This window comes from Mirounga angustirostris, unplaced genomic scaffold (assembly GCF_029215605.1).
Source record: "Mirounga angustirostris isolate CCGP_5_RB_7025 unplaced genomic scaffold, mMirAng1.0.hap1 SCAF_12, whole genome shotgun sequence".
Taxonomy (NCBI): Eukaryota; Metazoa; Chordata; class Mammalia; order Carnivora; family Phocidae; genus Mirounga; species Mirounga angustirostris.
In genome coordinates this window covers 103,307,730-103,324,583 of record NW_026991720.1, presented here as the reverse complement: position 1 = coordinate 103,324,583, position 16,854 = coordinate 103,307,730, and the positions used below count along the sequence as shown (strand labels likewise).

General features: G+C 46.4%; 1 protein-coding gene across 1 annotated transcript in view; it reads left to right on the top strand.

The window, feature by feature from the left end:
- Positions 1-16,854, top strand: part of ABCA13 (ATP binding cassette subfamily A member 13) — a 379,838-nt gene that overhangs the window by 56,919 nt on the left and 306,065 nt on the right. Inside the window, exons 11-16 of the mRNA XM_064575492.1 lie at positions 718-848; positions 1,544-1,641; positions 1,891-2,067; positions 2,961-3,166; positions 4,162-4,301; positions 15,769-15,883. Coding sequence (XP_064431562.1) covers positions 718-848; positions 1,544-1,641; positions 1,891-2,067; positions 2,961-3,166; positions 4,162-4,301; positions 15,769-15,883 — 867 coding nt within the window. The remainder of the gene's footprint in view (positions 1-717; positions 849-1,543; positions 1,642-1,890; positions 2,068-2,960; positions 3,167-4,161; positions 4,302-15,768; positions 15,884-16,854) is intronic.

Below are 16,854 nucleotides of genomic sequence, written 5' to 3'. Positions count from 1 at the left end.
CCTCCTGCACCAGGACGATGAGAGGCGGGAGAGGCAGGCCGGTGTGGGCACGGGGCCAGGCGGGGCCAGGCGGGGGCCAGGTGCCACCTGCCACTGGACACCAGCCTCGGGCACCTTGCGTGGGTGTCCCCTAGCAGCATCTTCTGGGTCTCTCCTTGCAGCTCACTTTCTCTCCCTGGGTACAGGATTCCATGCACTTGCATAGACCATCCTGAGGGTCTGCATTGTCGTGCTGGGGCACTTGCTCCCACAGCGTGACCCCCATCTGCTTCTTCACTCGCACATTCGGTTCCAATTTCAGCTCCTCTCGTTGCAGAGTCCTTGTCTTTCCTGCTGCTCTTCTGGGTTGCTCCCTCCCTCTTCCTGAGTCAGGTATCCTCCCGGGGCAACAGGGAGCCTCTGGGGTGGGGGGGGAGCTGCGGCACCCTGGGGCAGTTGGACAAGCCCCCCCCCCCCCCCCGGTGACTGCCTGCCCTCCCAGGGGACGTGGTCCCTGTAGCTGCTCAGCTGGGGAGCACCTGTGCCTGAATGAGTGGACCCCGTTTCCCTCGCCTCCCCGCCCAGGGGCTGCAGGTTTCCAACTGCCTGGCCGGGCATCCTTCTTGGTCCTTGGAGAATCTTATAGCTGCTGCTACGTCACCTTTGATGGGTCCCACACCCACCACTCACAACGTGGCATTTGGAAACTCTTCTTAAAATCTCTTCCTGTGCCCTCAGGTTACTGCATCTGCAGAAGTTGGAGAATGTTCTTTGGGACCTGCCCCCGCGGTGGCCGGCTCTGAAGAGATTGCTTCCGCTCCTCGGGGCTCTCAGGAACGCGATAGCCCAGAATTTGCGTTTTGTGCAAGGTAAACTAGCTTGGTCTTCGCTAGGAGCCAACGTGAGATTGATTGAAAGGCGGACTTCAAACTGCGTGACACCTTTGTTGAGCTTGGAGGTAGTTGGCACCGTGCGTTTTATGCTCTGCAGGGTGACTCGGTGTGGCGGGGGGCGGGGGCTTAACTGCCGTCACCGTGAGCGTAGCCTCCTTCTGGGACCAGTGACATGACGGGCAGTTTCCCGCCCAATGGGTGTGACTCCCATTCACATGCTCAGCCCTTGTGTTCAGATCGGGCCAGAGCGTATCCCTGGATGATCATTCTTCTGCTTCTTCCGTGGGGCGGGGACAATGCATTCCTCCTCCTTTCTAGAAAGCCCTTCTTTGAACCTCCACTGACTAGTGGTGTTACTTCTTGGCCCAAGGTGGCACCACATGGGCTGGAGGCTTCCCACCTTTTCATGGTGGAGAGAGAAGAAATGAGTACGGATGTCCCTTTGGAGTGAAGCTCTCCTGTCTCCACGGTGCCATCCTCATATGTCTCAGGGAAGCCTGAAATGATAGTGCAATCAATTTTCTCCATTTTGTTCTCTCAGGAAGATCATAAAATGTCTGATAACAGGTGCAGGTTTTCAGAACTCACTGTCCTATGCACGGCCTCGTGGACAGGTCAGGCTGGGAGTAGCTTTAGGGGAATAGTAATGCATCAGTTTGTTGACCTTACAGAAGTGCTCACGTGCCTGGAGAGATCAGCTAACAGCTCCAGACTGGGCGGACCTGACCTGTTGCAACCGGAAAAGGATGTGCTCTTTCGGTGGAAGCAGGTAAAGCATAGCATGGGGTTATAAATCAACAGGTTTGATAAAACATTCAAGAAGCTCCTGCAATCTTCAGTTTTGCCCCTGCTGTGAGCTGTGCAGGCAAAATGTGCCAGCAAAAGGGGCAAGTTTTCGAAGAGCCTTGTCTTATTTTGAAATTCGGACTGCTGCTGAGGTCGGCTGTGGCTCCCCGGCCCATGGGGGGTGAGCGCAAGCCTCTCTAAGTCACCCCTCCTGCTCTCCTTCACCTTTCAGCTCTTGGTGAAGAATGCTATGGATTGGCCTCTAAATGTGAGCTTGCCCGGGAGGGAGGCTCTCCTGTGTTGTGGGAACCCTGGCGCCTGGGAGGGCTTCCGAGGGCTGACGTGTCCCCACGACTCCTCCAACAAGACCAGCATTTTAAACAAGCTACTGAGGTCAGCAGAGGACGCGGTAAGTGGTCACCTTCTGATCTCATCCGCCAAGACCAATGGGCTTATTTTGAAGGTCAGACCCCATTCGGAATCCCTGCTGCCCCTGCTCCGTCCCTCCTGTCTGGCCACACTAGGAGGCCGTGTGGCACCCATCCAGCCCAAATCTCCTCGACAGCAAGCGGGTTTCCCCTTTAAGAGCACCCCAAACTTTCAGACCGTGCCCCTCTGCTGCCCTGGTTTCTGGGCTCCCTGTCCTCTCCATCCCTGGCTGCAAACGTCGCGAAGGGTGGAAGAGTATCTTTGGGCATCAGTCAGCTTGGAGCCAAGAGGTGCCGGTGGGCCTGCTCTTCCGTGTCCCTGCCCCTTGCTGAGCACTCGAGAGTGGGGAGCAGTTTGTTAGTAAAGATGACGATGTCACCTTCGACCCGTATTTTTCTCACCGAGCGCTACAAATTACAGTACCGTTCACCTTTCTGCTCCGTATTACGGAGTTTCACGTATTACGTGTTTCATTTCTTAGCTTCTCGCACTCCCAGCTAGGGTCAGGCTGGAAGGGGCCGGTGTGTTTCTGCTGTGTTTTTTTGTTGGAGGATGTGGGTTGCAGCCCAGCCTGTGGTAATTATGGGAACGGAATCACGGGACTGTGACTCCGAGGAGGCCGGGTCCAGTGGGGGCCGCTGGGGGACTAGCCAACACAGATGGCCTTCACACCTGCGTCCCTGCTGCTCGATTGCTGGACGAGCCTTGATTTGGAGATAGAGAGTCAAGTCTAGGACGGTCCCTTAGGTTCTCAGAGGCCCACGGGGCACAGTCAGGAGAGTCCTTGGGACGGGAGACTAGGCATGGGTGTTTCAGGGTGCCGTACTGTCCTTGCTAAATGTATCACAAACAACGTGTTCTTCTCCTGTCCAGGATCGCCTTTTGCAAGAGGTCGTCACCGGGCGCACAAATGTGCCAGTTTCGGGACCCGAAGGGTTTCTGGGCTGGCAGGAAGTGGCGGTGCAGCTGGTGGACGTGGGCCTTTCCTGCAGGCGGCTCTGCCGATGGCTGGGAGCGGCCACCTCACCTGGAGACTGTGACCTTGCTGGTGACTGTAAGGACCAGCTTGCCACAGCACTGTAAGTTTGTGTGTGGCGGGAAACTGGTGAATAGTTGGGAGCCAGGTGATCCCGGCCATCTACTAAAGCAATGGATCCACATAGTATATTCCTATTTCTAGTATATTCTATTCCTAGGGGGAGGCATGATTTTTTTTTTTTTAATCTAAGAACAAGGACTGACCTATTTGGTACTATTGGAAAGCATTTAAAAATGCAAAATATCAGGGGCTCCTGGGTGGCTCAGTCGGTTGAACATCCTGCTCTTGGTTTCGGCTCAGGTTGTGATCTCAGAGTCGTGAGATCAAGCCCCGAGTCGGGCTCCACACTCAGCGCAGAGTCTGCTTGAGATTCTCTCTCCCTCTGCCCCTCCCCCTACTCGTGTGCATGCGCACTCTCTCTCTCAAATGGATAAATAAAATCTTAAAAATAAATAAATAAAAATACAAAATAGTAAACAAGCCCTTTAAAGGTTTACCATTGACTTAATCTTTCACAAGCTTCTTGGCCTCAAAGTTGATTTCATATTACGTCCTTTTATTTTCCTCTTTTTTTTTTTATTTTATTTTTTTAAAAGATTTTATTTATTTATGTGAGATAGAGAGAATGAGAGACAGCACAAGAGGGAAGGTCAGAGGGAGAAGCAGACCCCCTGCCGAGCAGGGAGCCCGATGCGGGACTTGATCCCGGGACTCCAGGATCATGACCTGAGCCGAAGGCAGTCGCTTAACCAACTGAGCCACCCAGGCGCCCCTTATTTTCCTCTTTCTGTTCTCTTGATTTGTTGCGTCTTATGTTTCATGTGTTCCCGTGAATGATTCTCCCTCATTTTTCAAATCATGGGAATTCGTAAGCAATCAAATACCTAGTAAGACAGCTATTGCCAAGGTTCTAATTTCTGACACAAATGACCGTCAGGTCCCTATGTATGTTTGCATGTAGACGAATTCGTAACGATCCGTCCCCTGAAAACCATGATTAAATGCGAGCTTTCTCTGGATTCTCTTTGATTGCAGGATACTTCATACACTAGGAAAAGTACAGTTGTCCCTGGAAGAAACATCCTGCTGGAAAGGCTTCACAGGATTTATCAGGAAGACCTGTGAACTGGTCCGCTATGTGAACATGCAAGGAAGCGTCCAGAACGGTCCGTCTGGTAAGTCGGTGGTCTTCGCCGCGGGAATGTGGGGGCTGCTTCCCCTTCCGTGCGTTGTTCATGAGAGACGCCCCTATTTAATGATGAGGAGCTGGAAGCAGAGACTCACCAAGTATATTTGCCATTGTGATGCCCACAGTAAGTTACTGCTGTCTGTTACGGCAAGACCGCCCAGGGGTCCTGGTTTCACTGGTTGTCCCAGCTGGTTTTTACCAGCGACCACTTTTCTCTCAACCTGTCCTGGTTTGGCTGATAAACACGTGCCTGTACGGACCAGGCATGACGGACCCTGAGAAGTCCCGAGGTGCTGCATGTGGGGCCTTGTCAGTCCTGTGCTGTTAGCACGTGGGGGGCAGCACCCCCAAGTCGAGCCAGCACCCCGCTTCCCGTGCCGTCCTCAAAACCAAAAATCCCCTCAAGTACGAGCTGTACAAGTTTGCAACGGCCTGACCCACAGGCAGTCATTCTCTCGTCCCAAAGGCCCTCTTCTCTGAGAAGTTGCTGCCAGGGTTCGACCCATGTTTGTGACTCGTCCTGGTTGAGAGCTGGTCGTCTGGGTCTGGGTCTCCTTGGGGACCGTGCTCGCTCTGGGTGTGCTGTGTGCCCTTCTGCTCCGTGGGGTACCAGCTTCCCCTTGGAGCACCTGCTGCTTCGACTTGGGGTGGGGAGGGAAGTCGTCTGTTCTTGCTCCGTGGCCACGTCCACTTAATCTCGCTTCCTTCTTTCCTCCTCAGACTGCTGGGGTTTTTATTTCTATTTTTTTAGTTTTTATTTAAATTCCAGTCAGTTAACATGCAGTGTAATCTTAGTCTCAGCTGTACAATATTGTGAGTCAACACTTCCCTACATCACCCCGTGCTCATCACGACAGGTGCGCTCCTTCCTCCCCATCACCCGTTTCCCCATCCCCCACCCACCTCCCCTCTGGTGACCAGCAGCGTGTTCTCTAGAGGTCAGAGTCTGTTTCTTCATTTCTCTCTCTCTCTTTTTCCCCCTTTGCTTTTTGTTTCTTAAGTTCCACATGTGAGTGAAATCATATGGTAATTGTCTTTCTCTGACTGACTCATTTCGCTTAGCATAATACTCTCTACTTCCATCCACATCGTTGCAAATGGCAAGATTTCATTCTTTTTTGGTGGTGGAATAATACTCCATTGTATATACATATAGCACGTCTTTGTTATCCGTTCTTCAGTCAGTGGACACTGGGCTGTTTCCATAGTTTGGCTGTTGTTGATAATGCTGCTATAAACATTGGGGACCATTTCCAGAAACCATTTCCAGAAACATAGGCGACAAAGAGTGACATTCAGCATCAGTGAGAAGCCTGGGTTCAGAAGTCTCAATAATATTGACAATCACAACATTTGTTGTGTTTTGTATGAATTATTTCATCCCATCCTCACGTCAACCCTTGAGTTGGGGTCTGTTTTGACTTCATTTTCAGATGGGAATATCGAGGCTCACAAAGATTAAATTCTGGCATAGACCACAGAACTCCAAGTGTCAAAGCCAAGACACATGTTGGAGGTCTTACTCCGGAGCCTGTGAGCTTCACTTCCGTCTGGACGGTCCCCACTGGGTGCATCATGCTGCCTAAAGGCTTGTCGGTTACGGAAATACAGCTTGCCAGAGAATGGAGTTTTGCTGATTCTCTGTTCTGTACATTTGTTCCCTCTTTCATGGATTTTCCTAATTTGTTTCCTGTTCCATGAATTTCTTCTTTTATTTTTATTATTTCCTTCCTTCCTTCTACTAAATACAGTTTGATGTTCCTTCTCTAGCTTCTTGATTTTCAGATTTTCTTCTTTTCTAATAGATGCTTTTGAAGCTGTAACATTTCTTCTATGCACAGCTCTAGTATATTCCACAGTTTGATATGTCATAGTTTTGTTACCATTCTGTTCAAAATTTCCTGGTGTTTATTATGGTTTCCGTATATTGCTTAATTTCCACTAACATCTGGGGACATTTCAAGTGATTTATAAAGAAAACTCCGAATTTCTAGCCTATTTTAGTGAGAGAACATTCTCAGTGTTCAGTCTATGGAAGTTATTGAGATGTGTTTATGGCTCACGTGGTCAATTTTGGTAAATGTATGTGCTCTTCAAGACCATATCAGGGGCGCCTGGGTGGCTCAGTTGGTTAAGCGACTGCCTTCGGCTCAGGTCATGATCCTGGAGTCCCGGGATCGAGTCCCGCATCGGGCTCCCTGCTCGGCAGGGAGTTTGCTTCTCCCTCTGACCCTCCCCCCTCTCATGGGCTCTCTCTCTCTCATTCTCTCTCTCAAATAAATAAAATCTTAAAAAAAAAAAAAAGACCATATCAATTCCGTCTTTTTGGGTGTAGTAGTTATATATATTAATTAGGTCAAGTTTGTTAATCATCCACATCTTACCTATTTCTTACTTGCCTCTTTTACAGACATAGATGAGTTAAAATTTTCCAGTGAGATGGTAGATTTGTCTGTTTTCCTTTTAGCTTTATCAGTTTTGCTATATGTCATTTAAGTTACTTTATTAGATACAAAGAGTTTAGAACTGACATATATTATTTTTTTTTTACACATTAGTTTATTTTTTTTAATGTTTTATTTATTTATTCATGAGAGTCAGAGAGAGAGAGAGAGAGAGGCAGAGGCAGAGGGAGAAGCAGGCTCCCCGCCTAGCAGGGAGCCCGATGCGGGACTCGATCCCAGGACCCCAGGATCATGACCTGAGCTGAAGGCAGACGCTTAACCATCTGAGCCACCCAGGCGCCCGAACTGACATATATTATTATTTTTTAAAATTTTATTTATTTATTTGACACAGAGAGAGAGAGAGAGAGAGAGAGAGAGAGAGCACAAGCAGGGGGAATGGCAAGCAGAGGGAGAGGGAGAAGCAGACTCCCCGCTAAGCAGGGAAACCAAAGCAGGACCCGGTCCCGGGACCCTGAGATCATGAACTTAGGTGAAGGCAGATGCTTACCTGACTGAGCCACCCAGGTGCCCCTGATGTCAGTATTAATGTTAGTATTAGCTGGAGTCTGGATGTTCAACTAGGATGCCACCATGGTTAAGTTTACTCCCAAGTATTTTATTATCTTTTTATTATTTTTTTTCTCTTTTGTAAATGGAACTGTTTCTTTAAGTTTCTTTCCTTTTCTTTCTTTTCTAAAAAAGATTTTATTTTTAAGTAATCTCTACACCTAATGTGGAGCTCAAACTCAGGACCTTGAGATCAAGAGCCTTGTGCTCTACTGACTGAGCCAGGCACCTCTTAATTTCCTTTTCATATTATTCATTGTTAATATAGAAAAATGCAACTGATTTGTGTGTGTTGATTATGAATCCTGCAGCTTTGCTGAATTTGTCTGTCAGTTCTAAAAGTTTTTTGGTGGAATATTTAGAGTTTTCTACGTATAAGATAGTGTCATCTGCAAACAAGGATAATTTTACTTTTTCCTTTCTTATTTGGATAGTTTCAGTTTCTTTTTTTCTTTGGTTGCTGCGGCTAGAACTTCTAGTACTGTGATGAAAGAAGTGGGAAAAGTGGCATCTCTTTCTTTCTCTTTTTTCTGTGTTTTTTTCCCCCCCTCCTTTTTTCCTTTATCGTATAGTCTGGATAGTTATCTCTGACTTAATTTGTAGTTCACTCTTTCTTAAGAATGCATTTAACGTACTATTAAGCTTATTCATTGACTTCTTAATTTCAGTTATTGTAATAAGTTCTAGAGTTTCAATTTCTAGTGTTTATAGTTTTTTTTTTAAGATTTTATTTATTTATTTTTGAGAGAGAGAGAATGAGAGACAGAGAGCATGAGAGGGAGAAGGGCCAGAGGGAGAAGCAGGCTTCCCGCGGAGCAGGGATCCCGATGCGGGACTCGATCCCAGGACCCTGAGATCATGACCTGAGCCGAAGGCAGACACTTAACCCACGGAGCCACCCAGATGCCCCTATCCTTTTTTTTTTTTTTTGATTTTATTATTTATTTGAGAGAGAGAGAATGAGAGAGAGAGCACATGAGAGGGAGGAGGGTCAGAGGGAGAAGCAGACCCCCCGCTGAGCAGGGAGCCCGATGCGGGACTCGATCCCGGGACTCCAGGATCACGACCTGAGCCGAAGGCAGTCGCTTAACCAACTGAGCCACCCAGGTGCCCTCTTTCTCTTCTTTATAATTAAGTCATCTCTATGCCCAACGTGGGGCTTGAACTTATGACCCTGAGATCAAGAGTTGCATGCTCTACTGACTAAGCCAACCAGGCACCCCCAGAAGACTCCGTTCTTTTTTTTTATAATTTATTTTTTTTAAGATTTTTAAGATTTTTTTTAATTTTTTTTTTAAGATTTTTAATTTATTTATTTGAGACAGAGAATGAGATAGAGCATGAGAGGGTCAGAGGGAGAAGCAGACTCCCTGCCGAGCAGGGAGCCCGATGCGGGACTCGATCCCGGGACTCCAGGATCATGACCTGAGCCGAAGGCAGTCGCTTAACCAACTGAGCCACCCAGGCGCCCAAGATTTTTAAGATTTTATTTATTTATTTGAGAGAGAGAATGAGATAGAGAGAGCACGAGAGGGGGGAGGGTCAGAGGGAGAAGCAGACTCCCTGCCGAGCAGGGAGCCCGATGCGGGACTCGATCCTGGGACTCCAGGATCATGACCTGAGCCGAAGGCAGTCGCTGAACCAACTGAGCCACCCAGGCGCCCCATAGTGTTTATAGTTTTTAATTAAAGTCTGTGCTGGTATAGCTCCAATAATTTGATCTCCCGAGTGTCTGTTTCTATTGTATGATTTTCTTCTTTGTATCACTTCTTATGTTTTATATGTAGTTGTTTTTGACTCTATTCCAGATGTTATATATTAAAAATTGTGGAGATAATTTGATACTCTGGATGTTTTCCATCCTTCAGATAGGCTTTTTGCTTGTTTGCTTGCTTATTTGCTTATTCGTTTCTGACAGGCGGTTGGGGGGGGGGCATGTCACCTTAATTCAGCCAGAAGTTGACTCCTTTTGTTTTAAAAGCATGGTGTCAGTGTTTGTGAGATCTTACGTGTTTGTCGTCTGCCCTCACTGCTAGAATGCAGCCCTTTGGGGTCCCAACCTGAGGCTGTGGTGTTGACCAAAGACATTTTTTCCTTGGTTGGCCCTGAATTCCAATTTTTTTCCTACTCTGGTGAGACCGTTGAAAGCTCTGTTCATTTTCTCAGCCCTTGTTTCTGCTTTTTGAAGTAGAAATTGCCTTCAGTGGAAAAGTGGCTTCAGATGCTGGGTTTCGTCTCCCCTGCCTTCCGTCTTCTGGATCCTGGCCCCCCAAATACTCTTGGCCTTGAAAGCTGTCTGATGCCTTCAGGGACTTTAAAAATATTTAAGATATATTAAATATCTCCTCTAGGTGTTTGTAGTAGGAAGGCTGGGTAAAAACATTCTGGCCAGCCATATGCAGAACTGCCTGCTCCCAGTTCATGGTCAAGGCTGGTGTGTGTGCCCCTAACCTGTGGGTGACAGCAGGCAGGGCTTCCAGCCGTGGCTTGGCAGTTAGGCCCTGACAAGCTCTTGGGGGACGAATAGTGAGGTGGTAAGGGGCTTGGACTTTGGAATTGGCCTGATTAGGCTATGCCCCTGACTGGCCATGTGATTGGGAACTTCAGCTTCATCATCCGTAAAGAGGCACAGTCCTATGAGAATTAAGCAAGTTACTACTTAGTAGGGTGTGTGTAGCGTGTCGGGTGTTACGTAAGTACAAAGCGAAGAATAAACGTTCACGTGTATGTTCCCCGGGGTGCCATGGCCCTGCTCCCTTGTACCAGGTACTTTCAGGTAACGTTTATTTTTTACTTTTTTTTAAGAGTTTATTTATTCACTTGACAGAGAGAGACAGCGAGAGAGGAAACACAAGCAGGGGGAGTGGGAGAGGGAGAAGTAGGCTTCCCGCCGAGCAGGGAGCCCGATGCGGGGCTCGATCCCAGGACCCTGGGATCATGACCTGAGCCGAAGGCAGATGCTTAACGACTGAGCCACCCAGGCGCCCCTAGGGTAAGGTTTAATGCGTGTTTCCACAAGCCAGAAGTACATCAACTAATGCATGTGAGTTAGGAGATCATTATTTTAAAAAAATTTTTTTTAGAGAGAGATAAAGAGAGTGTGTATGCATAAGCACAAAGAGAGGGTGGGGCAGAGGTAGAGGGAGAGAATTTTAAGCAGGCTCCCTGCCCAAGCTGGAGCCCCACCGGGGCTTGATCTCACGACCCTGAGATCATGACCTGAGCTGAAACCAACAGTCCGACCCTTTTAACTGACTGAGCCCCCCAGGCATCCAGAGAATGGCTGGCATGTTCAAGCAGACGTGCCAAGTGTTGGCAAGAATGTGGAGGGAATTGGGACGGTCATATGGTGCTGGAGGGAATGTAAAATAGTATGCTGACTTTGGAAAACAGCATCAGCCTCTTAAAAACTTACACACCCAAATACCATATAATCCAGCCATTTTGCTTCTAAAGAAAAGAAAGCGTATTTCCATCCAAGACTTGAGCATGAATGGTCATACCCTCTGTATTTGCAATATCTGCAACGAGGGAGCCAGCCAACTGTGACTCGCAGGACTAGAAAGACTAGCCATGGTACACCCAGAGCGGATATTACTCCGTGGTAAAAAGGAATGAGCGCACTCCCTCATGAACGAAGCTCAGACTAACTGATTCTAATTAATCATGCTCAGTAAAAGATGTCGGGCAAAAAAACCCACACACTATAATTCCATTTATATGAATTTCTAGAAAATAAAAACTAATCGATGGTGGTGGAACACAGATTGGGGGTTGCCTGGGGACAGGAGCAAGGGGCTGGACCTGGCAGGTGGAGGGGTGGCCGGGGGGGAGAGGACACTGTGGGAGTGACGGATATGTTCACTGTCTTAATTGTAACGGTATTTCACTGGTATGTATGTATGTCAAACCCTAACAAATTGTACATGCAAATATGTGTGATTTGTTGTATGTCAGCTATATTTCAATAAAGCTGGTTTTTTTTTTTAAAGAAAGAAACCCTAATTTAAGGCAAGTAATTTATGCTCTTGGCATCTAGGAGAAAGAAAGGGGCAACAAGCTTGATAATTAGCACAGGTGTATGTGATTCATATCAGACTTTTTTTAAATTATGTTATGTTAGTCACCATACATTACATCATTACTTTTTGATGTAGTGATCCATGATTCATTGTTTGTGCATAACACCCAGTTATGCACGTCCATGCAGAACGTGCCCTCCTCAATACCCACCACCAGGCCAACCCATCCTCCCACCCCCCTCCCCCCAGAACCCTCAGTTTGTTTTTCAGAGTCCATCGTCTCTCATGGTTCGTCTCCCCCTCTGATTCCCCCCCTTCATTCTTCCCCTCCTGCTATCTTCTTCTTTTTTTTTTTAACATATAATGTATTATTTGTTTCAGAGGTACAGATCTGTGATTCAACAGTCTTGCACGATTCACAGTGCTCACCATAGCACATACCCTCCCCAATGTCTATCACCCAGCCGCCCCATCCCTCCCATCCCCCTGCAATCCAGCAACCCTCAGTTTGTTTCCTGGGATTGAGAATTCCTCATATCAGTGAGGTCATATGATATCAGTCAGACTTTTTTAAAAGGTTAATGATACCAGAAAACCAAGCCACACTGAGTCACTTTTTTAAATAAAAGAAGGAAACATAGGGGCACCTGGGTGAGCATCTGACTCTGGGTTTCAGCTCAGATCGTGATCTCAGGGTTGTGGGATCAAGCCCCATGTTGGGTGCCATGCTCAGTGGGGAGTCTGCTTGAGATTGTCTCTGTCTCTCTTCCTCTGCCCCTCTCGCTCGTGCTCTCTCTCTGTCTCTGAAATAAATAAATCTTAAAAAAAAAAAAAAAGGAAACATAATCCACCAGAAAGGGAACAGCTGCGGATGGGAGTGATCAACCCTGAGACGCAGGAAAGCAAGCGGACGGATGGTTTTGGGCGCAGCAGAGAAGCAACCCTCCAGCGTGCGGAAGGAGAAAACAAATAGAGGGGGCTGACTTTCTTGCAGAAAGCCCATGGTCTCTTGCACTGGAGGGACAAGCATCCGAAAGTGACTTTGAGGGTTGGGACAGACAATAGACTGGATGAGACCGTGGACAAGGAGAATTGCTGAGCCACGCTCCCTTCGTCATCTGAGCCAGGCCCCTGCTGCCCCACTGTGTCAGCAGAAGACTAGAGGCTCACGTAGCCTACCCTGACCCTGGAGCTCTAGACACAACTGAGGGCGCAGATGTCACCAGCACTGCTGGGGACTGATGTAGCCTTCCTGTTCTGAATAGCAAAGTGCCCAGCATCCCTCTTGTGTGCACAGAATACTGGCAGTCAGGCTTCCTCCTTGCCACCACGTGCTAGCAGGAATCTGGAGAATTCTGCTGTGCGGGTCTGGGAGAGATTGACCCACCCAAGAGGAAAGATGTGCAATCTGGACCAACAGTTGATGGTCCCCCCTCCTGGAAAGGTTGGCTTTGGCCTGATGACTTGGGAGCGAGTGAAGCCCTCCAACGGAGAGGCCACCACCCTGCACGAGGTGCTTCTCAGAGCCTCCTTCTGTCACGTGAATGGGCAGCCTTGTTTCATCAGACGCCGAGGAAAGCCTCCAAAGACAGAGCTCAAAACAAGCAGAAAAACAAAACCTCAGAAGAAATGGGAAATACTGATACAAACTTTAAAACGAAGGAAATAAAGATACAACAAGAGCAGAAAGCGACTTTCAACGGATCTCCTCAAACAAGAAAGAATTGTTAGAAATTAAAAACGTGTAAGTACACAGAAGTGTTTTCAAGTGAAAGAGACCAGAAATTAGAAGAGAGAATATTCTAAGAGATTATAAAGCTGGAGAGTCGTGTAGGAGGTCCCAATGACCGTGACTGGGAGTTCTCAAAAGTAGAGATGACGCAGGGTTTGGAATGATCGAAGAAATGACCCAAGAACATTTCCCAGAACGCTTGTGTTTTGTATTTGTTGGCCATCTGTATGTGTTCTTTGGAAAAATACCTACCCAGGTCATCTGCCCATTTTTTAATTAATTAATTATTTTTTTTATTCTTATGTTAATCCCCATACATTACATCATTAGTTTTAGACGAAGTGTTCCATGATTCATTGTTTGTGCATAACACCCAGTGCTCCATGCAGAATGTGCCCTCCTCAATACCCACCACCAGGCTGACCCATCTCCCACCCCCCTCCCCTCTAGAACCCTCAGTTTGTTTTTCAGAGTCTATCGTCTCTCATGGTTCGTCTACCCCTCCGATTTCCCCCCTTCATTCTTCCCCTCCCGCTACCTTCTTCTTCTTCTTCTTTTTTTTCTTAACATATATTGCATTATTTGTTTCAGAGGTACAGATCTGAGATTCAACAGTCTTGCACAATTCACAGCGCTTACCAGAGCACATACCCTCCCCAGTGTCTATCACCCAGTCACCCCTCCCTCTCACCCCACCCCCCACTCCAGCAACCCTGTTTGTTTCCTGCAATTAAGAATTCCTCATATCGGGCGCCTGGGTGGTTCAGTTGGTTAAGCGACTGCCTTTGGCTCAGGTCATGATCCTGGAGTCCTGGGATCGAGTCCCGCATCGGGCTCCCTGCTCAGCAGGGAGTCTGCTTCTCCCTCTGACCCTCCCCCCTCTCATGTGCTTGCTCTCTCTCATTCTCTCTCTCTCAAATAAATAAATAAAATCTTTAAAAAAAAAAAGAAAAAAAAAAGAATTCCTCATATCAATGAGGTCATATGATACATGTCTTTCTCTGATTGACTTATTTTGCTCAACATAATACCCTCCAGTTCCATCCACGTCGTTGCAAATCATCTGCCCATTTTTTAATCAGATTGTTTGTTGTTGTTGTTGTTGAGTTGAATGAGTTCTTTATATATTTTGGATATTTGCTCCTTATTGGAAATATCATTTGCAAATATCTTCTCCCGTGTAGTCGGTTGCCTTTTTGTTTTGTTAATGGCGTTTCCTTTGCCGCACAAAAGCGTTTCAGTCTGATGGAGTCCTGACAGGTTATTTTTGATTTTGTTGCCCCGAGGAGACAGATCCAAAAAAATATTGCTAAGACTGAGTTTACTGCCTATGGTTTCTGTTAGGAGTTTTATGGGTCCAGGTCTCACATTTAGATCTTTGGTGTATTTTGAGTTTATTTTTGTGGATGGTGTAAGAAAATGGTCCAGTTTCATTCTTCTGCATGTGGCTGTCCAGTTCTCCCAAAATCATTTGTTGAAGAGACTGTCTTTTACCCATTGTGTGTTCTTGCCTCCCTTGTTGTAGATTAATTGACCATATAAGTGTGGGTTTATTTTCTGAGGTCTCTATTCTGTTTCATTGATCTATGTGTCTATTTTTGTGCCAGTACCATACTGTTCTGAGTTAGTTTTGATTATGTTTTTGTCCTAACTATGGGTCACATTTTCCTGCTTCTTTCCATGCCTGGTAATTTTTGATTGGATGCTAAACATTATGATTTTAGCCTTGTTTTGTGCTTGCTGTTTTGTTTTCCTATGTTCTTTTTTTTTTTTTAAGATTTTATTTATCTATTAGAGAGAGAGAAAGAGCACGCACAAATGGAGGGAGCAGTAGAGGGAGAGGGAGAAGCAGACTCCCCGCTCAGCAGGGAGCCCGACTCGGGACTTGATCCCAGGACCCTGAGATCATGACCTGAGCTGACGGCTGATGTTTAACCACCTGAGCCACCCAGGCCCCCCTGTTTTCCTATGTCCTTGAAGGCAGTTTCATCCTTTAGGATCTTGCTTTTAAGGTTTGTTAGGCAGGACTGGAATGGTACTGGTGTGGTTGCAGATATTACCCAGGAGTTAGGCTAGACCTATTTTGCATCTTGTACTCATTATCTAATGAAAATTGTGGATTGTTCCAGTCCAGCTGATGGAAACAGAATTTGTTCCTGGCCCATGTGGCCACTGGACACTTTTCTTGAGTCTTTTTGGGTGGATCTTTCCCTGGTCTCATGGGGCTTTTTCACCTGCAGTCACTGATTTACCCTCAGCTGAATACTTGAAGGAGCCATACAGCAGGTGCTCCATCCGTGGAGCTCTCTCCTGGGAGTCTGTTCTGTGTATCTGTGCCATCTTTCGGACTCCAGCCTTCATCCTGTCTACTCAAGGTGCCCACCAGCTCCACTTGGTTCTACCTCCTGTGTCATTGCTGGGACGCTCTCTCTAAGGCAACAGTGGGATAATCATGGGTCTCACCTTATTTACTTTCTGTTTTCTGTGGATCACTGTCTACACTGCTTGATGGCCAGTGGTAGTTGATCTTGGCCAGACATGGAAGCCAAATCACAAGGATTTCTAATCCTTCTTTTGTTTTTATTTTCAACCAGATTAACTGAAACACTAAAGCGTTTTTCACTTTGGCAGATTTGACTGTTGTGTCCAACTTGAAATCAATATATGAAATGCCTTTCTATTTAGCATTCTCTGAGGAATCTCCTTGTTATGAAGAAAACATGGATTGGGAAGTCATCACCGATAATTATTTCACATTTTTGAGGAACTTACTCAAGTCTCCAGCTGCTTCCATCTCCAGGTAAGTTTTCAGAATTCAGTTTCCAGGTTTTGATTTAACTATTATTTGAAGACAAACAAAACCTATTTATAGGAAAAGCTTGCTTTATTTATTTATATAATAATTATTATTTTTTTAGAAAGGGTGTGAGAGAGTGTGAGTGGGGTATGCAGAGGGAGAGGGAGGGAGAGAAAGAATCTCCAGCAGACTCTGTGTCCAGCATGGAGCCTGATGTGTGGCTCGATCTCACGACCCCGAGATCATGACCTGAGCCAAAATCAAGAGTGGGACGCTTAACCGACTGAGCCACCCAGGTGCCTCAGGAAACACTTGCTTTAAAATGTGAGCTCCTGATGTGACTGTTGATGAATACAGTATTTCATATTAGGCATTCAATGATATTTGCTCCAGAGCATCTATGACTCATGTTTCCCTGGATTTTGAAAAGAAATACAGATGATAGTCATAAGATTTTCCTTCAAAAGCATGATTTATAATAGATGCTCCCAAAATGGAATGTTCGAATAATAGTCTCATCCAGTTCCTTACTTTAGACATGGGATCAGTGACTGAAGATTCTGGTAGCTCTGGAGACTTTTGGGAGAGAAGTAATCTTTGGAACTAAATCTGCCAGCTTATATGTAGCTCATGCATTGAGATGGAAATTTTTATGTATAATTATGGAGATTGTATATAGCTTCTTTATTTATTTAACTTTTTAATAGATGAGCTTTTCATTTTATTTATTTATTATTATTTTTTTAAGTAAGCTCTACACCCAATGTGGGGGTTGAACTCACAGCTCTGAGATCAAGAGTTGCATGCTCTGCCTACTGAGCCAGCCAGGCACCCTGGATATCGTGTATAGTTTAAGATTTATTTATTTATTTTAGAGAGTTGGGGGGCAGAGGGAAAGGGAGAGAGAGTCTTAAGCAGATTTTGTGGTGAGCGTGGAGCCTGACACAGGGCTCGATCTCATGACCCTGAGATCA